Raw genomic sequence first — 21,309 nt, forward strand, 5'->3', positions numbered from 1 at the left:
TTAATAAATATTAAAAATTCAATTTAGCTCAAATTAAAGCCCGATTAAATAAACGGACTTCACCATGATTAGCAGCATAATATTCCGGTCACTAGCCATCTCAATTGAATTTTCAGAAAATAAATAATTAATTAATTAATTTCAAAAATTAAATAATTAATATTAAAAATTGATTTAGCTCAAAATAAAGCCCGATTAAATAAACAGACTTCACTACAGTCATCAGCATAATATTCCGGTCTTGGGCCATCCCGGTTGAATTTTCGGAAAATAAATAATTATTTAATTTAATTCCGAAAATTAATATTTAAATACCAAAAATTCCACTTAGGCCCGAAAAGCCTAATTGAAGCCCAGTAAGGGTCAGGAAAAATCCCGAGACACTTTCAATAAATAGTAGACCACGTCTACTTGCTAATTGCACACTCAATTTGGCTAATTCGCATCACAATTGACTAATAAACACTAATCCATACTAATCTAACCACCTAAACCTAATTAATTAAAACTAAACCAACCTTAAGCATAATTAGCCAACTAATCAAGGATTAGTGAGATTACTCACCGGAATCACGCGCAAAACGTATCAATCCGACGGGGACGACACGAGGAACGATTCTTCCAAAAGTACGGCTCGAGTTCGGGGCCCGGAAACGGCCCAAAACGGCCTATGAGCCAGCTGGAAACCCACTCCATGGGTGGCTGATTCGGCTGCAAAACAGAGAGAAAGAGAGAGGGTTTGGGGCGGCAAAAGGTCGGGAGAGTGGGTGGAGCTCCAGTGAGGCCGCACGGCGGCTCTGGCGGTCTGCTCAGCCGCTCCCAATGGCTGAATAGACGCTGAACAGGAGCTGGGTCGCACGGCAGGGACAGCAGGCGCAGGGGGCGCACGGGCGGCGAATGGTGGATGCACGGCGTGCGCGGGTATGTGGTGCGGGCGACGGGACAAGCGGCGACGGCAGCTCCGATCTTCAGGCAAGCTGCTGTTGCACGGCTTCTTCCGCTTCTGGTTTGCTAGGCGTCGAGCGAACAGGGGAAGGAGAGAGAACGTTGAGAGAGAGAAGGAGAGAAGAGAGAGAGGGAAAAGGACCATAGGCACGTTGGCGACATGCCCATTTCACTTTATTGAAACGGGGTTGAATTTCAGGATGTCACACAAGTCCTGCAATGTGAAGCACGTCACGCACCAGCTTGTTTTTACGAAGAGTTTTACGAGAAATTCAGCAAGGCTGCGAAAGATCTCAAGCGAGAGAACTTGGAGGCCAACTCCTTCTTGAGGCCCTAGATTGTGACCGAACATGGCCATCTCAGTGGTCACCCCCTCGGCTTTGGGTTCGCCAATGTCCTCTTGGTCGCCACCTGAGTACGGTTCCACGGAGTCGTTGAAGTCGGTGCCAACTCACAGGTTCATTTTGGCAAGCATCGGATTTTGCTTGGTTCATTGTGGTCCTTATTGATTTTGCTCTGATTTGAACTTATTTGAGAAGAGATGATTATTGAAATTACCCATCTCTCATACTCGCAAGCATACGGCTTCATTCATCGTAGTCCAATGCAAAGTCAAAAGGTACGTTCTTCGTCCTCCTACCATGTCCTCAAAGATCATTGTCTCTTGTCTCGAAACTGTAGACAAGAGATCAGCCACGATATAACAGTCCTCCATTCCACGACAGAAGACGTATGTTTTCATCTTTACGTGTGCATCACATTGCCATGATGAACATTTATGGACTTCTCTTAATATGTTTGTGTAAAGACCTCATAAGATGTTTCCCAAGACTTTATCCGGAGGTCTTTTTCTGAGATTTTATGAAGCAAAATGAAAACATTTGCAAAATTATGTAGTTGTAGTCTCCCTCGGCCTCTTTTTCGGTACCGAATTTCTATTTCAACACTTGAGCGATGCATTGCTTCAGTTGCACAACATCTTTTTGCATGCCTAACTTTGAGCCTGGCTTGTTTCCTAGCGGAATGACCCCTTAGAATGGAAGGTTTCTTCCTCTATGAAAGTTGCGTGCAATCGAGATGAAATTCCTCGCTGTCTCCCAATCCCGTAGATTGTAATTTGCATCTAGAGGCATGAGGTACAATGCACCAACACAAAGGAAAGAGAAATGTCTCTAGACATTTTTTTTTCTTCTTTTTAGTGAAATAGGAGATTGCGGAAAGGATCAAATGTATTATACGGGCTTGAATGAGAAAATTAGATCGGGCAAAACGACTCACGAGCTGCGGGAGAAAGCATGAGTGCAAGCCGCGAGAGAGAGAGAGAGAGAGCAAGACTGCGAGAGAGATGAAAGGAATTATGGTTCTTTTAGAGAGGCAAGGGCTAAGGAGCGTGAGAGCTAGAATTAGTAATTACAAAATTAGAGTTTTTAAAACTGTTGGGAATTACTGATTCCCTAAAATGGATTCGACACGAGATCGAACCCCTAAAACGAATGCGGAAGACGAGCCCAAGAATAACATGTATCACCGATAAAAGACACACCACGGAATCGAGCGTACCTTATTGTCCATAGATTAAACACCAATGTTGAAGTTTGAGGAAGAATCTTGATCCCGTTCTACCAAGGAGCGTGTTGTTGCTATTAGGGGAAGAAAAACATAACGTACTTTTCTTACGTTGTTTGGAGGGGGGAGAAAACGTTTCATCTAAAGGACGTATGTTCCCTCAAAAGGTACGTCCTTTTTATTCATTTCCCTCAAAGCTTCTCCTCCAAGGGACACAACCCCTCAACGTAACATCTCATCAAAAAGACGCAACCCCTCAACGCACCCTTTCATCCATGGGCCCTAATCTTGTGGGCCAAGTTCTTAGGCCCAACATGGGCGGACGGGCCAACTTAGGCCCATCTACATAAATAAAACCATCATCTCCCATTCGCACATGGTAGGCCGAACAAGATTTTCTTTACCTCTCTACAACGTTCATACCGGTGAATAATCCGTGTGACCAGTATACTTTGAAAGATCGTTGCCATATATCTGTTAGGAATATATAACAGCTCATAATGAGCATTATACTTTGAGTAGATTTAGTATGCAGTACCCTAAATCGATCGATCACATTTATATTTCTCTCTTGATCTCTTTTTAATCATTGATATATTGTATTCATAATTATGATTATCCCAAAAATAGTCATAATTGGTCGACCAGTGAACACAAAACTAATATGTGATTCTCCAAATTCGATTTTCCTCTTTTCTTCAAACTCTCAATTTTAGTTTAGCTTGCTTTTCTAGAAATGTCCCATTAGATCGAATCAATTCATGATCATTGGCAACATCCTAAGATAGCAAACACTAAATAGAAATCTTAAGAATAAGTAAGAGTCATGATGGCACTAAATTGATGAACTCTTTTCCTCAAGAGTTTCACACGGCATAAAAGTTGAAATCAAACTTTTGCCACTCTTATTGGTCATCTCATATATACGTAGTATGAAATATGTATTACGGTATTTAACTCATTTCCCATGAAGCGTATGTCTACACCTTTAATACCGTTCAGATAATAGTTCAGACATACATAATGTCTAACTCGAGTTCACATATCTACTCATTCACAAAATTCATCAGAACTCACATCTGGCATCATAGACAGATAAAGTAAAATATGTGGGTTATTTTACTTTCGGATATAGTAAAAATTATGTCATCATCTTAACACTCAATTAAGGCGACATATATATATTTTAAGCTTGAGCTCTCGATTATCACCTAGATAATAAGCTTAAAAACCGTCTAATCTCTATTTATCACACAGTAAATATAGACGATTACCCGTGTGAGTGGGCTAATCTTTTATCTGTCCGACATACTTTCTCAACTTAATATAATGCACTGAGCATTAAGATGCATAAACGTCGAACGTAAATTCATAGGCATTAATGATGAAAAAACACAAATTCATCAAATGTGAACACTTAAGGAAATTACAATATTCAGTACATCAGCCTTTACGATGTTCCAGAGATTTCACATGGCCAAAAAACACATCTCTAAGCATTGGCTTTGTCATTGGATATGCTATCATTCTATGCGTAGATATATACTGTAAGTTCACAGTTTTTCGTGCAACCATATCTTTGACAAAATTATACTTGGTATCTATATGTTTGGTCTTGCCATGATATTTTGGATCTTTGGTGTACACTATTATTGCTTAGTTATCACAATTAACCAACAATGAGGCTGCAACATTTTCAATAACACCTAAATAATCCAAAAATCTCTTAAGCCAAACACCTTATTGTATTACTGCTGATAATGCCACGAACTCAGCTTCCATCGTGGACAAGGCTATACACATTTGTTTCTTACTGCTCCAACATATGGTGCCATTATTTAGTAAGAAAACAAATCTAGAGGTAGATTTCATTTCATCTAAATTTCCTCCCCAATCAGCATCAGAATAGCCTTCAAGTCGCAGATCATTTCCTTGATAACTCAGCGTATAATAAGCAGTTCCCTTTAGATACCTTAGTATTCTCTTAACGCTTTCCAATGTGCTTGACCTGGATTAGATTGGTATCTACTCACCATTCCAACTGCAAAACATATGTCAGGTCTTGTACACATCATAATGTACAGCAAGCTCTCAACAGCACTAGCATAAGGAACATGTAACATTTGTTCCTTCTCTTGTGAAGGCCTTGGACACAATCTGTGGCTCAACCCTTCGCATTTTACAATAGGAGTATCTATGGTTTTACAATCTTGCATACGAAATCGTTCAAGAACCCTATTTATGTATATTTCTTGCGAAAGAGACAATGATCTCTTCGAACGATTTCTTGAAATCTTAACTCCAAGAATGTATACAACCTCACCCATGTCTTTCATCTCAAAATTGGAAGATAGCCAACTTTTACAATGTTAACAAACTCCATATTGCTTCGGCAATTAGTATATCATTAACATATAATGATATGATCACAAATTGATCTTTGGATCTTTTGATATATACACAATGATCATCATCAATCATTGTAAAATCATATGCTATTATGGCATTATGAAAACATATATACCATTGTTTCGATGACTGCTTAAGGCATATATCGATCTCAAAAGTCGACATACCTTTTGTTCTTGGCCTTTCATAATGAAACCATCAGGTTGTTCCATATAAATTTATCTTCCTCTAATTCTCCATTGAGGAAAGCAGTCTTTACATCCATTTGATGTAACTCAAGATCCATATTAGCCACTATTGCCAAAATAATGCGAATCGAGGTAAATCTCACTACAGGAAAAAATGTTTCTTCATAATCAATTCTTTCCTGTTGATTATACCCGTTCACCACAAGGCGAGCCTTATGCCTTTCTATCGAGCCATCAGTTTTACGCTTTATTTTGAGAACCCATTTGTTCCCAATATCTTTGCGTTCTTTTGGAAGATCAACCTATTCCCAAACATGGTTTGATTTCATTGACTCCATCTCCTCTTCCATTGCATGAATCCATTTTTCCTTACTAGGGTAATTTAGAACCTCATTAACATTTCTTGGCTCATCTTCATCTTGTGGAGCAACCATAAAAGTTTCCCCTTCAATGTCAAAACGTCGACAGGGAATACTTTTGCGACTTGTTCGCCGTATGGGAGATTATACACTTTGCATATCATTCCCCATCATGCTCCCACTCGGATTAGATAATGATGATATCATCTCATCATATGGTTGTAATTGAGAGTGAGTTGAGTTAAATTCATCACTTCTCATGTTGCTCCCACTTAGACGAACTCCATTAAGTTCATTATCTTGATCCAATGTTTCAAATAGGGAGTAATCCTCACCTATTTCGCCCTTCTTAGGAAATTCATTCTCTAAGAATGTGACATCCCGTGATTCGAACTCAGTTATACTTCCACTTTCCTGCTCACCTATGAACACATACCCTTTCAAGTGTTCAGAGTATCTTATGAAAATACTCTTCTTTCCTCTAGGACCCAATTTCCCAAACTTATGAGAGGGCTCATAAGTATAAGCAGCACAACCCCATGGCTTAAGAAAACTTAAGTCCGATTTTCTGCTTGTCCATAACTCATATGAAGTGGAAGTAACTGATTTGGAAGGCACTCGGTTAAGTATATAAGCAACAATTAACAACGCATCACTCCAAAAAGTGATAGGTAAGTTAGCATGCGCCATCATGGACCTAATCATTTCCAATAAGGTTATGTTCCTTCTCTCCGCAACACCATTTTGTTGAGGAGTATATGAAATAGACAACTGTCTTTCTATTCCTTTTTCATCACATAATTTTCTGAACTCATCAGATAAATATTCTCGACCTCGATCGGATCACAATACTTTTATTTTCTTGTCTAATTGATTTTCTACCAAGTTCATAAACCTTTTGAAACAACTCAATGCTTCAGATTTATGAGAAATCAAATAGACATATCTGAATCGAGTATAATCATCTATAAATGTGATGAAATAAACAGTCTCATGCCTTCCTCTCACATTTATCGAACCACAAACGTCAGAATGGACTAAATGCAAAGGAAATTCAGCTCTTTTACCTTTTTCAAATGATTTCCTTATTATTTTCCCTACTAGGCAATGCTCACATATGGGCAAATTGACGTTTTCAATGTTGCCCAACAAGCCCTCTTTAGCTAGTCTATTCATACGTTGTTGGCCAATATGACCAAGTTTAGCATGCCATATATTCACATCATTATTATATGAATTAGGAGACGTGAAAAGAGAATAACAAACATTGGCATTACCATGTCAATATTTAACACAATGAAACAATCTAGGAAATAACCACAACCATAGTAATTTGTATCCAAATACAAATGTAGGAACAAAGTGTGTCCACCACGCATGTTCAGTTGGCAGGTGTCAATTCCTATTACTTCTGCTCTAGAGTTGTTTCTTACATAGATCCACTTAGTTCCAGTTGGTATTCGTCGGAATTCCACGAAGGATTCTCTATCCTTCGCTACATGGTCTGTTGCTCCCGAATATATAGTCCACAAAGGATTAGATTCAGCTAAGAATACAGAACTTGACACATTAGCAAAGCTCTTAAGAGTACGACGGGTGAGTACATTATTTGACTCGCGACAATCGTGAGCGTAGTGATCCTTCTAGTCACAGTTGTAACACTTCACCATTGAATTACTTTTTACTCAAGGACGTTTCCTCTCTTATGTTGGTCAGCTCTTGGTTTCTTACAAGAAGGACTTGATCCCTTGCATTTCCACATATTGAACGAATCAATGTGCTTGCGCTTAGAGCTCGAAGCTCCTTCTGAGCTAGAAGCAATATAGCAAATATATGTTTCCTTCTCAAATGCCTTGAGGCAGTCTTCTGCTAGCTCAAGGTGGCACACAGCATCCTCAATTTCTTTCATAACATGGTCAAGAGTTTCTAGTGCTTCTTACTTTTCAAGCACACATTGAATTTTCATATTCAATATTTCACAATTCTCGCCGTTCATTTTGTCTTCTTTGTTCAAATCAGCAATTATGTTCTTAGTTGCTGAAGTCATCGATCTAAACATATCGGACACATATGCACGAATTATTAATGCCTATCATTTATGCATCCATTCCGCATAGACCCATCATACTAATGAATAATTTTAAGTATAGTTTCAGAATCAAAATGTTACTATGTTTTCAATCATTATCCAAAAAATCATAATTTAAAACTACCATTAATATAATCTTCTATACAAAATAAGTTCAGCAAAGTCACTAAAACTTTCTTGAACTTCCCACGATGTATTGTAAATTAACATACTAATTTACAGCAATAAATAACATTGAACTTTCAATAATCAAACATGTCCATTACACTAAGTAATATATTCAGAGGAAAAAAATATCAACATAGAAAGATATATCTACACCTAAAACATCTCAAACTAATCTAAGAAATAAATAGGGAAAGTCTTTTCTAATCTATCAGTAAAAATCTCTAAGAAATCTGAAGGCACATTAGTCAACCATGGAAAGACTTTTGGAGAGCTCTTATGCCACCTCCAAGGCGCATTCACTCTGTGCCATGTGGCACTCATCCCAAGGGTTGAAGTTTTAGTTAACTCGATCTTATAGTATTCTCTTACAAAAACTATTGTAAGCCTCATATAATCCAGGACCACATTAACCTTTCATAGGCAATCTAAGACTACTTGCCATTCAAGTGGAAGAGTGTTCATTAAAGTCGGCACATTCTCAAAATCCGGCATAGGATAACCATTCCAGATGATTTCTTGTATCATCTGATTGACCCTAACCACGTGTGATACTACATCACTGCCGTTCCACCGATAATTAGCTAATTCTGTTATTAGCCCTTTAAGTCTTGCATTTTCTTCGTTCGTTCTCGGAAATGCAGGTATGCATGCATAATACATCATAGTTTCTGCAACAAATGCAGTACAAAAATGGATTACTTATAATCAACAATGAACAAAAGGGAAAATACATAATTTTCCATGGTAGAATTAAAAAAAAAAAAGATTACTTATAATCCATAATAAACAAAATTGGAAAATACAACATTTTCCTTCTTTTTTTCGGCCGGTCAACTCTGATCAACGGTGGTCAACTCCAGTCAACGGATGACCGGGTCGAGTCAACGGATCAATGGGTCGGGTCAAACGAGTCAGGTCAATGGGTCAAAGGTGGTCAACGATCAACGGGTCGAGTGAATGGCCGTCGGGTTGGGTCGGACCAGTCGAGCCAGTTGGACCGGGTCGGACTGGTTCGACCGAACGGGCCGAGTAGGACGAACTAACCAGCACGTGCCGCGCGCGTGCGCGGGCTGACGTCACGCAGACGTCAGCTGGCGCGGCACACGCCAGGCTTCCGCACATGCGTCGCACGCACCTAGGAAACGAATCGGCGTGTGCATCGCACGCGCCCGGTAGAGACCAAATCAGCGCGTGTGTTGCACGCGCCGACGACACCAGTTCCTTGCTATTGCACGTGACGGCGCATCCGGCGGCCTCCAGCGGCAATCTACCGCTCGTTTTTCTCGTATCGACGAGAGCTTTGACCCTGTGCTATCAAAAACGAATTTTGACTTGTAGAAAATCACAAAACAGGACGAACAGTGCGCGGGTGTCGGGTTTTTCCATCCCCGATCGACCGATAGTGGCTTTTCTCGAATTTCGACCACAAAAATTATTCAATAATATAAAAGGGGATCAGGAAACATGAACTAGGGCTCTGATACCAATGTTGGGAATTACCGATTCCCAAAAATGGATTCGACACTAAATCGAACCCCTAAAACGAATGCGGAAGACGAGCCCAAGAATAACATGTATCATCGATCAAAGACACCACGGAATCGAGCGTACCTTATTGTCCACAGATTAAACACCAATGTTGAAGTTTGAGGAAGAATCTTGATCCCATTCTACCAAGGAGCGTGCTGTTGCTATTAGGGGGAGAAAAACATAGTGTACTTTTCTTACGTTGTTTGGAGGGGGGATAAAACGTTTCGTCTAAAGGACGTACGTTCCCTCAAAAGGTACGTCCTTTTTATTCCTTTCCCTCAAAGCGTGTCCTCCAAGGGACGCAACCCCTCAACGTAACATCTCATCCAAAAGACGCAACCCCTCAACACACCCTTTCATCCATGGGCCCTAATCTTGCGGGTCAAGTTCTTAGGCCCAACATGGGCGGACGGGCCAACTTAGGCCCATCTACATAAATAAAACCATCAAAAACATAAAAATTAATATGCACACACCAGTCCAGTCTAGGTGGGTTGTTTCATGCCTGGAACCAATTTGTTCTGGGTCTGTCGATTTTCGGTTCAATTTGGTATATTTGCATATCCTTATTTAGAACTAATTGAATAATTTTTTCGGTCTTCTACAAGTCACCGATTTTAGATTCTTATAAAATATTATTTTTTTACCACATGACATGAAAGTTAATTCATTCTTACCATGTGTAAAGATATTTATTTTCGTAACTGGAAAACTACCCGTCAACATTCACAATCAAAGAAGCTCTCTTCCAAGTATAAAAAACAAGAGAGACAGAGAGAGAAAGAGAGATAGGGAGAGGGAACAAAACAAACCATCAATTGAATTTGGAAAACTAAACCCTTTACACTATGGATGCGTACATCAAAAGCAAAATCAAGAGAGAGAAAATGAGAACAACAAAAGGAGTTTGACTTCAATGTTGAGTCAAAGAGAGAGGGGGTTCAAGCGGAGCTCCGGAGGAACGACCCGGTGATTTCTCGGATGGGCTTGTCGGTGAACCGCATCAGGTTGTAGACCCATGCCCCGGAAATTGCCCCGACTATTGGTGCCACTATGTAGATCCACAGCTTGGCGTAATGGTGAGACACTATCGCCGGACCCAAGCTCCTTGCCGGGTTCATTGATGCTCCCGTTATTGGCCTAAGCCACCATCAGATGAAAGAAAAAAATCACAAAATAATCATCACGAAATCCCTAATTTCTGCCCAAATTCGTACTTTGTTTCTTAGCAAAAGAAAAGGTTGACAGCCAATTATTGGGAAAAATGATATCAGTCATTCAAATAACTTTCATTTTAAATTGACGGCCAAGCGTTACTTGAGAAAAGGTTGAGGATGGCCTTTTCGATAAAGATGTATCTTATGTTATTTAAATAATTATTTGGAACAGCAACATATTATAAGATGTAGTCAATCACATACTATTCATCTTACTTGAGAAAGGACGTTACAAATTTTACATTTTTTACATTGTAAATGTTCTTTTATTCTATTTGTTAGAATATCATAGCAAAGCAAAAAGCTTCTTCTTTTGTGCCCCCGAAAATAGTAATTTCAATATTGAGACGGTTTACGCAATATAATAATTTAAATAATCATGGTCAAATAAGAAGAAGAAGTCATTACCCTGCAAACAACACGTTGAGCAAGACGGTTGCACCAACAACAAGACCGGCGAATTCTCCTCTCTGCATCAATCGCGAAACATTAATTAACTAATATTAGCTTTGATTAATATTTAAAATGAATCTTTTTCCTCATTCAATAATGTCCGATTTGCTTAGGATGATTTCGAGGATGTCTAACACTTTCCGAGTATGCATACACGAATTTAGCATAATAAGTTTTACGGCACAATTAAGAAAAGTATTACATTTTCCTATGACACGACTCGATGTGATTATAAAATTCGAATATGGCACGTGAACACAACTCACCAGCCCTTGTAAGAACTTAGAAGTGGATCGACCCTTTTTGTTAGGATAGCCTAGCATTGTTGGTACAGGCCTTGGTCCTCTAGCCTCTAGGTACTATGCGCAAAATGCATTAATTATTTTCCATGTCCATGAGAATTTCCCACAATTTCTAACTAATCTTATGTGCTTTTATAAGATTTTCATATCCCGCTGGTTCTTAAAGGGATTGTGCATAAAATTTTACTTGTCCACGAATGTCCATTGAAATTTCCCCAATAAACAGCAGGTAATTCAAAAAAGAAGTTAGAACTCACTGCTCTATTGTCGGTGCCAACGCCGGAGACGATGAACATGAGGTAAAAAGTGATGATGAACTCAAAGACGAGCGCTTGCACATCCGAACCGGCCGGTTGTGTCCCCACGAAATGATTGAGCTTTCCGGTGAAGAGCAACCGCAGCGTCCCGCACGCCAATGTCGATCCAATAACTTGCGCCGTTATATAGGGAAGCACCTACACGCCAAGAACAAAATGCAGCCAAGAGGAAAGTTTAGCTTAGCAAAAACATAAAAAAGAATCCTCCGTTAATTGCCTAAACTAATGCTTTTGCCGATCAAGAAAAAATGAGATTGCAAACGAATGAACCCCCAAGAGGGCTATTTAAATCTTTGATTGAAAAAAGTTGATCCGTCAAGCTCTAAAACCGGTGGCTGCTTAGCATCATGTGACTCGGATTGATCAAAAAGGTCACAGGACGATTTTATTGGAAATCCTATTGCACAGGATGAAAATAAAATAAACTTCGAATGGCGCGAACATTATTTAAGGAAACTATTTAGCGGCTCAGCTTTCAGAATAGAACAAACCTTCATTTTTACTTTGTATTCGATAATAGAGAAAATACATACAACAAAATTATATGGAAAACACAGCAAAGAAAGGAAGGAGAGGAGCGAATTTCTTGTTTTGTTATATATGATGGATTGTAGTTTGAGGTTTTATATTTAGGCAAATGAAAGAGGGGTTGGTAAAAAACAAATTAAACCAACCGGCTTGATATTTATAAATCGAGCCCTTACAAAATTGTTGCAATAATCAATGCAATATAATGTCTTTCATGATTGTGACATTGTCATAACAGTCGAAATAGCCGATAGATATTGATCCCAAATTGTTTTGCATTATGGTTCACCTATTATAAAAGGAAGATAGGCAAAAATAGTTAGGAGCTTGGACTTCCGAAGAGATATGGTCGCACCTGATTCCATGGAAACCTCCTGCAGGTGGCGAAAGCAACGGTGACGGCCGGGTTGAAATGGGCGCCGGAGATGTGCCCGACCGAGTACACCAACACCATCACCGCCAAACCCCACACCATCGATATCCCTGGAAGCGTCACCACCTTTTCGTTGTCCAAGTTCACCGCCACCGACCCGCAACCGGCGAATATCAAGAAGTACGTCCCAAAGACCTCCGCGATCAACTGCAACATTTTGAGAAATTTGGGATCAAAACTTTTCGTACCGAAAGTCCTAAATTCTCTGCATATTATTATAAGTTTGAGGAGTCTAAATGCCATGGCAGTGCAGTACACAATATGTGCACCTCAAAAGATTCTTGATGAACATTTATATTTTAAGTGAACACGCGAAAAGAAAGTAAAAAACAAAAAAGGAGACGAGAAGGTAGGGTTTGGGGGAAAAAGAGTCTCCATTAGAACGAAAGTAACCTTTTGAACACAGGAAAAGAGAACATAATGCCTTTGATCTCTTGCTTGGTTCTGGAATTGTCTTTTATTTCAAGACAACTTCACTGTCTCCATTGCTCCCACTGGTCTGATCTGCCATTTTCTGCAAATTCAAGGTAAGGAGCAAACGGCAGCTTTTCAGGATTGACCAGAAGGGGAGAGAATTCGCCGGTATGCGTTCGAACCGTGTGGCATTTGAAAAGAAGCAGGCCCTATTTATACTTGTACCCGAGAGAGATCGATGTGGATTAAGATTGTGTATGACAGCCTGGATTTCTAAAAGGATTTATCGCGCTTCTAAATTTGTTTTTCCTAAGTAGAGACCTCAAAAAAAAAATGCAACATTGAAAAGGGATGATGACTTGTGAACAGACGTGGCGCTGGAGGTCGATTTATCCCCCTCAAGCTGAAATGGAGTAAGGCACAAATTAGATTTATAATTTGAGCAAATTCCTGGATCTGATGCCTATTTGTGGTTGGTATTATCGGTTTTGAGATTGGAACTTGATATGTTATTTGACCTATCTTTGAATGTGAGTCAATCTTGCGTTAGGCTATAATTGGCTGGTGTTTTTGAGTATCTAGGAAACTAGATATTTGTTTTGTCCAATTATGGGACTAAGGGGGCAATATAGATTTATTTGGAAGACATGCGTTTTGTGAATTGTCTATATTAGACCTAACTCTACCTCTCATGAGCTGTTACTGCATGAGGCCTTCCTAGATTAGCCTTGTTTGCTTCACGTTGGCTTGAAATATCACCAATGTCAGTGATCTGCCAAAGCTGTGGGATGTAAAATACATTGGTAAGGTAGTGTTTAAGGTCTTGAGTGATTAGTAACTTCTTTTTGCTGTAACATATCGAATGTCTGATTGCATGGACGCTTTATCTTTTGTTAATAAATTGAAGATGATTCTACGATGTAAAATTTTGAAATAGGACTGAAAACTGGATTATCTAAATTAAAATTACTTCAATAATGAAAACTGAATTTTTAATGGTATTGACTCTTGATTTCAACTGTAAAAAAACATTTATTTCCACTAGTTCATCCTATAGTTTTAGGAAGATTGAGTTCTATTAAAAAATTCAGTAGTAACTCAATGCGAAGCTTATAATATATATGTTCACTAGTTTAAAAGTATAGATGGTATCCATAATTATAGTCTCGTTAATTTTTTTTTCCTAAATAATGCTGCTTCTTTTTGTTTTTTGGTCAAATAGTATCCTTAATGCCACTTTTCAAGTAATCAAACATGGAAATTGTCGCAATTTGTTCAATTCACTTTAAACTATACGATAAATATTTTAAATAAAGTAGATCCTTCTAAAAGCTTGACGTTGATATATTATAAAAATCATGACCGGCACTTCTTTTACCTCAAAACCTATATTATCTTAAAAAACTTAAATAGAAATTGAAAAAAAAAATGTTTTAAGGAACATAATCAGTATATCGATAATACCTTTGTTTAAAATATTCAGCGATATGAAATTGAAAATTCTTTTAAAATCTACGTCCATGAAATTAAATTTGATAATTGAAGTCACTAGCTTTTAACGTAGTCGATGAGATGTCGGACGGAAAAGTTATGTCCAATCAAAGTTTGTTCAAATTTGTAAAACTTTACACAAATATTTTTCCCAATTTGACTATCACGGGCTTTCCTTAAGTTTAATAATTGAGTTAACGGGACATCAATGGAAATACTATACTCAGTCAAAATTTGGCCGAATCTGTGTAAAAATCACATGAAAAGTTTTCAAAAGTTTTCTCAATTTAATGAATTGAAACTAATAGACCCATCAAATGAGTAGGCCAGATCGAAAATAGTCCATCCAACTCAAATTGACTTATTTATTTAGTTTTTGTCCATTTTTTTTTCGCAATATAAATTTAGTGGTCCATATCCGATCCGAAACCAAAATTTCTCCCTAAATTGCTGCGAGCAACTCCATAGATCAATTCGTCAAGTACTGAGGCAGCTCGGGGATCGGGTTTTGGACTGGGACGTGGACATAACTGTGAGGTGAATGGCGCTGGTTCTTACCCGAGTGACTAGTAATGCCCTCCCTATTGTTTGCTCTCGTAAATCGATTCGCTTCCAAGTATTGACCGGCCACGGTGGCCTTCTCCTTCGAAACTAACGCTACAGGATCTTTTCATATCCGACAAACAAACCCACAACCAAAACACAATGGCCAAGAACAACCCAAAACTCCACCACGCATTCGAGAGGTTTTGCAAGTGATGTACCTCTCTTGAACCCCACTGTCTCGTCATCGACTCCGGTTTACTCGGCAAAACGCCAGGACTGGACGCACTTCTTCTGGATGAGACCGAATCATCGAGCGAGTTCGTGTGGTGCAAGTCCTGCAATGTGGAGCACATCATATGTTGAGATATAATACGCAGAAACGACAGGATCTTGCAATTTATATCAACGCGAAATCGCTAGAGAAATAAACCTAAAAAATAAGGACACCAGAAATTTACATGATTCAATCTGAATATCGGTACTTACGTGTAGAAGAGCGGAAGAAATAATCCAGGTATAATCGGGGTATCGAGTTCTGATAAACAATCATTTCCAGTGTTTTACACTTAGATTTAACCAAAACCCAAAGTATTTATAAATAAACAGCTCACTTAGGAATAAAACTCGCAGCACAAGAATACCACATTCAAGTCATACGCCAAAAAAAAAAGATCTCAAGCTTTCTCGTGTAGCTCATCTCTCTCTCGGCAGCGTGCGGCTTCTCGCGGATCGTTGTACGTAGGGCTTCGGTGGACGTTGAATGGCTACTTCACATGTAGGGTTTTGTTTTCCTTTTTATACGTGTGCCCCAAAAGTCAAATTCTTGACTTGGGCCCCCCATCCACGTGCAGGCTTTCTTTCTTTTGTTTCCGTGGCCGAGCAAAGAGAATCCGCTGAAGAATTGCGCGTGCTCATTTGGGCCCCACCTGCATAAGAAGAATTCGGCCATCCCAAAAGGAAACCTCCCGGAGACTTCGGTGTAACGTCCATGTGTATATGTCCAAAGAAGAAATTCTTCTTTTTGTCTTTATCCAAGTTGAAATATACTTGGGAAAAACTTTATCGACAAATTCAATTTATCTGAATTCAAACTCGATACATAATTTAACAATTCTCCACCTTAGCTCAATGTTTGAAACCAATTTATGGTGCTCATTATCCATGCTGCTCTCACAATGCCCCGACAGACATTTACTCTCCACAGACACCAATAGAGCTCAAGTAGAACTTGAGCTTCGCCAAAGGAATAAACTTAGTCATCATGTCTGTTGGATTATCTGCTGTAGCAATCTTTTTAACAGTAACATTACCCCTAACTAAGACATCTCGGATGAAATGGTACTTGACGTTGATATGCTTCGTTCGCTCGTGATAAACTGGATTATACGCCAAATATATTGCACATTGGTTATCACAGTGTAGATCCACACTTTTCTGTTCTAACCCAAAGTCCGAGAGCAAATTTTGTAACAATATCGCCTCTTTCGCTACAAAGGTTAGTCCCATGTACTCGCCTCGCCGAAGACAAAGCAATGTGATCTTTGTAAAGACGCTTTCCAACTAACTGCACCACCCGCTAGCGTAAACACATACCCTGCTAAAGATTTGCAATTATCCAAGTCACCGACGTGATCCGAATCCACAAAACCAGTGGTCTCACTGCTATTGATGTCCCTCCGGTACACTATATCCACGTCTGTTATACCTCGCTGCCTCGACACCGAGAATGCTCTATTTCCATTTAAAGACCCATTTACTTCCGACAATCTTTTGGTTCTTGAGTACTTTGACCAGCTCCCATGTTTGATTTCGATGGAGTAATTCCATCTCTTCACTCATAGCCCCTAGCCACTGTGACGACTCCGAACTAGCCATCGCCTCAGAGTAAGACGGAGGCTCATCTGTCTTCACCTCATCACCTATAGTCAATGCATAAGCAATATCTGTATAACCATAATGTACCAGTGGTTTAGTTGCCTTCTCTATCTATCTACGGCTATAGTCTGCTACGGCTTTGCTAGTTGTTCACTATCCCCGACTTCAGGAACTTTAGCTTCATCTGCAGTCTCAACTTTTATTACCTTCGAGGTCTTCAGAGTCTTTACCTGAAGCTCCACCTCACTAATGGCACAATGATCTATCTTCTCTATTGATTGTGTCTCAGAACTCCTCCGTTAAAGCATTGTAGTCTCGTCGAAGATCACATCTCTGCTGATTAGAAAACTGGGTGATTTGGGATCGGTGCACCACAGTCGGTAGCCTTTCACCCCATGTGCATAACCCAGAAATATGCACTTCTTCGCCCTCGGCTCAAGCTTACTATCACTCGCATGAGCATACGCAAGACATCCGAATATTCGTAATTCAGAATAATCAACAGGTTTCCTCGATAATACTTCCTCAGGAGTGTTCCACTTGATAGTAGATGATGGAGATCGATTAACTAGGTAACATGACGTATTCACTGCTTCGACCCAAAATTCCTTGCCAAGTCTTGCATGCGAAAGCATGCATCGAGCTCGCTCAAGCAAAGTTCTATTCTTCCATTTTGCTAAGGTGTCCTAGGTACTGTACGATGTTTCACAATACTTTCTTTCTCGCAAAACTCGGTAAAATCTTTACCACAGAACTCCAAGCCATTATCGGTTCTCAGGCACTTAATTTTTTTATCTGACTGCTTCTCAATCAATGCCTTGAATTTCTTAAACCGATCAAACACATCATATTTGTGCTTTAGAAAGCAAACCCACACCTTCTTCAAATAATCATCGATAAATGTCAACATATATTGGGCACTTCCTTTCAAAGGAACCGAAGACAGGCCCCAGGCGTTTAAATGAATATATTCAACTGATCGTTTGGTCGAATGAGTAGCTATAGTAAACTTAACTCAATGCTGCTTCCCATAGATGCAGTGCTCACATAAGTCCAGCTTACCCGTCTTCCGACCCTTCAACAACATCCTTTCACTTAGCATCGTCATACTTGCCTCACTCATGTGCCCTAAATGCATATGCCATAACTGAGTCAAGTTAGAGTCTAACTCACTTGAAGAAACTGCAGCGGTTTCGGTCACAGTCTCTCTTAGTAGATGATATAGAGTATTCACTTTCTTCCATTTCATCACTGTCATGGCACCTCGAGAGATCTTCATTATGTGGCACCCTGAAGCGCCCAAGGTCACCACATCTTACCGAAGAAGTACCTTAGTTCCTAGGCATTATTATTATTATTATTATTTTTAAAATGGTCCCAGCGTGACTCATTAGCGGAAGCAAAACTTATATCGCCATCTCTCCCCCCAACAATCATGATACAATTGCACACCCCTAAACATCATAAGAAAAAATAGAGCCCAGACACTTTTATTTACATATTTTCATGATGGAATTTTCTTGGGTCGGTACATCAAAAGAAAGGCCAAGACTTGTAGCTATACTCGGCCATAACCCCAAAAAGAAACACTCGACCCACTATGTCTATCGTGTAAGATCCCCCATCAACTAGTGTCGGCTACTTTCCAAAAAGTTGCAACTCCTACTTCTCACACATGGGCCCTCACACCCATCCCGGTGCGTCACGCGGTGGTGGCGGCGGCAACATCCCTCGCATCGCCCCATCTCGTCGAACGTGAACCAATATGAACTCCTGAATGACAGGGCCCTCAGCCAGGCCTACATCGTACATCACTATCGCATGAACCCGAATAAACGTAAGACCAGGAATGGTAGGATAGTCAATCTCCACGCACTCGACCTCCACATCCGAAGGAAGGCCGTAAAAGATGCCCCGCGTGACAACAAGGAGCGGCATCTTACTAATCTGAAATGTTGGTCCCCGAATGGGTGAATACAACCACTCAGCAGGTAAAGGACCAATAAACCACTCAATGCATCATGCCCCACACTCATCACAAACATAGCATAACACACGTCATTAAAGCATCCATGCACAATTTACCTTGATATCATGCACATGTCATCATATCTCATGTACATACATCATAATGTCATACTCTTACCATCATCATATCGCATGTACCATCATCATTACCATGCATCCATGCACTCATCATCATCATATCACATGTACCATCATGCCATAGGTGCACATACATCCATGCACTTACCATCATCATATATCACATGTGCCATTATCATTACCATGCATCCATACACATATCATCATCATGTCATAGGTGCACAAACATCCATGCACTTACCATCATCATATATCACATGTGCCATTATCATTACCATGCATCCATACACATATCATCATCATGTCATAGGTGCACAAACATCCATGCACTTACCATCATCATATATCACATGTACCATCATTATTACCATGCATCCATTCACATATCATCATTATGTCATGCATATACCATCATGCATAATTCAATTTCAATTTCTCAATTTCATCCTTTCATTTTGGACCGCCACATTTCTCTTTCCCAGGACCAATGTTTGCATGCCACATTCATCACTCGCACCCCACCTAGCATCGCGAGAACCATCCGGCACAATACCTGTCGGGCATCCGACACAATACCTGCCAGGCATCTCGTACCCCAACTGGCATCACGAGGCATCCCCCAGCTCAATACCAGTCAAGCTTCCGGCTCCCCCACTCTCCGGGCATCTCGAAACTCTCGAGAACCCTCCGGAATCCGGCCATTCCAGGCCACCGGGCAACCGGCCGTACCCTTCTAGCCAGGCATCCTGACACTCCCGAGGCATCGTCGGCTCACACCTCTGACGGCCTTCTCACTTATTTCAATTCACATCTTCAATTATAGTTCAATTTTAACATGGCATGTGATGTGATGGCAATCAAGATCATTTTCATCTTTTGATTCATACATGCATCTCCAATTATCATCATACATGCAGCAAGACACAATCAATCCTAACAATACAATTCATGGAGTCCATACAATTTAGAATAGTCCATTTATCATGCCTTTTTGAAGTTTACTAAATTCCAGCTTGTACCTTTTTAGAAACATTTAAATTAAATATTCCATATGATTCTCAAAATCATGAAATCAAGACATATGATAGACAAGACAATAAGATAACAATTTCATGAAAAACACATGTCCAAAAGAGTTTCACACAAGAAGATATTATTCACACAAATACAGCATGTAATTTCGGATAGAAACAGATTGCGCAATTTTTGAAATAATTCGATTAAAATACCTTAATGACCTCCGAAAATTATGAAATTTTACCAAGTTATAGTTAAGACACTAAAATAGATTTTTCATGACTCCAGAATCTTTTCGATTGCTCGTTCGAGAACTACGATCTTTGTCTCTGGAACTGAATCATTTCCTTACCTAGCCAACATTTAGATCCGGCTCTACTCAACAGTTACACCCACTTGTTCAACACTATACTTTGATTCCGCCCTTCGAAAAGGAACGTCGGCTCGAACAATTCCGTCTCCGTCTACCAAAACAACCGGAAATGTTTCAAAAAAAGTAGGCATACGACGTACAAAAAGTTCACGCCCTTCTTTATCTCGAAAGATAGGATGTCCTAACCACCCAACAGCTATTCCATCCCCGTTGTCCATTGAACCCGCTCTAAATAATCCCATATGCCCGATTCATTCTAGATAATTTTCTATAGGCGTCCGAAGCTCCTGATTCTAGCACCGAAACGTCCAGTATAGTTATCTCCGAAATATCGAGTTTTCACCCACTTATTCTTCTCCGTTTCCTCTGAAATTTGGATATGTTGTGCCTCAAGAGATCCCCTACAACTTCCATTAAGGGATCTAGGTGAAATTTCAAAAGAAGTCACCATATGGGTCCAAGAAATCTCGGGTGTCCAGTACCGTATTTCCAGATTTACCGTCTTCAAGAGAAAGTCGATTCACTAGGCTACACTTGCTAATTTTACCTCAAATTTGAGTATGTTAGTCTTTAGGATGTTATCTACAAGTTTCATGAAGAATTCGAAGGGATATTCTCGGTAAAAAGTGACATGCAGCACACAAAACCATCAAGAGGTCGACAAAACCGTTCCAGATCTAGCCTTTTCGTAGAGGATGCGTTTCACCCCTTAAAACTCAGCCTTTTTGTCTCAAATTTTAGTATGTTATACTTTGAGATGTTGTATACAACTTTCATGAAGGAGTCAAAGTCAAAATCGAACTCGAAACATGCATGCAAGCCTCCACAAGTTTCTGGGTCAGGCAGTTTACACGAAATCAGCAAGCTTTTTCAAGAACAATACACACTCTAGCTTCGGTTTTGCCTACCCCTACCACCAACCAATCACACATGCAAGACACACATGCAAGAGTAGAAATCGATCCTAACTTGCCTCTAAGATC

At 39.7% G+C, this 21,309-nt stretch overlaps 1 protein-coding gene across 1 annotated transcript; it reads right to left on the reverse strand.

Annotated features, from left to right (window-relative positions):
- Window positions 1-2,928: 2,928 nt before the first annotated feature.
- Window positions 2,929-18,768, reverse strand: LOC120293875 (aquaporin NIP1-1-like). The gene is made up of 9 exons (XM_039313654.1): window positions 18,634-18,768; window positions 15,174-15,290; window positions 13,605-13,699; window positions 12,427-12,709; window positions 11,484-11,681; window positions 10,880-10,941; window positions 10,218-10,394; window positions 4,501-4,519; window positions 2,929-2,985 (listed from the first exon to the last, which is right to left on the reverse strand). Exons 1-9 carry the CDS (start codon window positions 18,766-18,768, stop codon window positions 2,929-2,931), a joined length of 1,143 nt encoding a protein of 380 aa, XP_039169588.1.
- Window positions 18,769-21,309: the final 2,541 nt, after the last annotated feature.

The sequence above is a fragment of the Eucalyptus grandis genome, chromosome 5 (assembly GCF_016545825.1).
Source record: "Eucalyptus grandis isolate ANBG69807.140 chromosome 5, ASM1654582v1, whole genome shotgun sequence".
Classification (NCBI taxonomy): domain Eukaryota; kingdom Viridiplantae; phylum Streptophyta; class Magnoliopsida; order Myrtales; family Myrtaceae; genus Eucalyptus; species Eucalyptus grandis.